Source organism: Populus euphratica, unplaced genomic scaffold (assembly GCF_000495115.2).
Source record: "Populus euphratica unplaced genomic scaffold, PopEup_1.0 scaffold271.1, whole genome shotgun sequence".
NCBI classification, from domain to species: Eukaryota; Viridiplantae; Streptophyta; class Magnoliopsida; order Malpighiales; family Salicaceae; genus Populus; species Populus euphratica.
This window is the reverse complement of record NW_011499926.1, coordinates 981,700-983,149: the sequence shown is the minus strand read 5'-3', so window position 1 is coordinate 983,149 and position 1,450 is coordinate 981,700. Positions and strand designations below refer to the sequence as shown.

Below are 1,450 nucleotides of genomic sequence, written 5' to 3'. Positions count from 1 at the left end.
ATGCTATTAATTTTGCTAATAACACCACATGAAGATTCATCAAGTGATTTTATTCGAAAGAAAATAAACTAGGGGACCTTTTTTTTTCTCCTGGTGTTTTTATTTTTTTTTATTTCTAAAGTGAAAAAAAAAAGAGAGAGAGGTGGGTTAATGGGCCAGTGAGCGAGCCCACAAAATGAAGTCCAGAAAATAAAATATCTCCTATGAATCATCAGATCAGAATGCTCATTGTATTTTGGCCTTTGTTCAGGGCAGCAAGCATCGTTAAATACAGGTAACTATCGTTCTATATTATTTATCGACAAGTTAAAGAGCGAAGGAAGAGGTGGAGGTTTCCAAGGCCATAAGTTTTTGAGAAGGCGCGCCCTTATCTTCCTTCTTCCCCTTCCCACTCTTACTTTCACTACACACTACAAACTCGCTCGCCGCCTACACCCCTTAAACATCACATTATCTCTATACTTCCACCTCTCCCTTCTCTTCCCTTTAGCAGAGGGTGAAATTAAGAAGAAGAAGAATAAAAAAAAATGGCTTCTACTTGTACTGTAATTGGGGTTTCTTCTCTTTTCCTTTCTACTACTACTAATAGTTGTAGAAGAGCAACGACGACGACGCATTCGTCACCAGCTATACCATGTCCTTCTTCGTCGTCTGCTCCTTTTGTGTCCGAAAGGCCTCCTCATTTCAATTCTTTAATAGCCAAAACGCAACTTAGCGTTAAACACAGCCTTATTATTAATAATAGCAGCAGCAGCTTCTCTCCTCCTAGTGCTATCGCTTCCCCAAATTCCATCCTGAGCGAAGAGGCCTTCAAGGGGCTAGATGGGTTTTCTGATTTCGAAGCCGATGTCGAAGCCGGCGGTGCTGATGTCCATTACGCTTCTTCTGAAACTGAGCCAAGTAGCAATACTAGTGAGGACGAACTTGACGTTTCTAAATTGGGTTTGCCTCACCGCCTTGTCCAAACCCTCCAGAATCGAGGAATCACTCACCTTTTCCCCATTCAAGTCTGTACTTCCCTCTTTTCCTCTTTATCTTGTTCTTGTTTGTTACTGCTATTTATATCCTCTGGCTTTTATTATCACTATCATTATTTTTCTCACGTTCCATTACATTGCGCTTCACATTTCTTAGTTAACTAGTTTACTCTTTTTCTTTGCTTTTTTACTGCATTAACAATACATGCTGTTATTTGAGATATCATCAATGTCCCGTCCCTAATTTTCCTAGGACATCACTTGTTTGAGATATTTAGTTAGTTTACTTTCTTGTACAATGTTATTATCCCTTTTCTAAGCACTCAACTTATGCTTTTGATTTTCAATGATTTAGAGAGCTGTTTTAATTCCGGCTCTGGAAGGTCGAGATCTCATTGCTCGTGCAAAGACTGGGACTGGCAAGACATTAGCCTTCGGCATTCCGATCATCAAACGCCTTACCGAAGATTGCG

At 40.0% G+C, this 1,450-nt stretch overlaps 1 protein-coding gene across 1 annotated transcript in view; it reads left to right on the top strand.

The window, feature by feature from the left end:
• Window positions 1-272: 272 nt before the first annotated feature.
• The window catches only part of LOC105135736 (DEAD-box ATP-dependent RNA helicase 3, chloroplastic-like), a 6,039-nt gene continuing 4,861 nt past the window's right edge, over window positions 273-1,450 (top strand). Inside the window, exons 1-2 of the mRNA XM_011040770.1 lie at window positions 273-1,007; window positions 1,333-1,450. The exon at window positions 1,333-1,450 is cut by the window's right edge and continues 20 nt beyond it. Coding sequence (XP_011039072.1) covers window positions 528-1,007; window positions 1,333-1,450 — 598 coding nt within the window. The 5' untranslated portion in view covers window positions 273-527. The remainder of the gene's footprint in view (window positions 1,008-1,332) is intronic.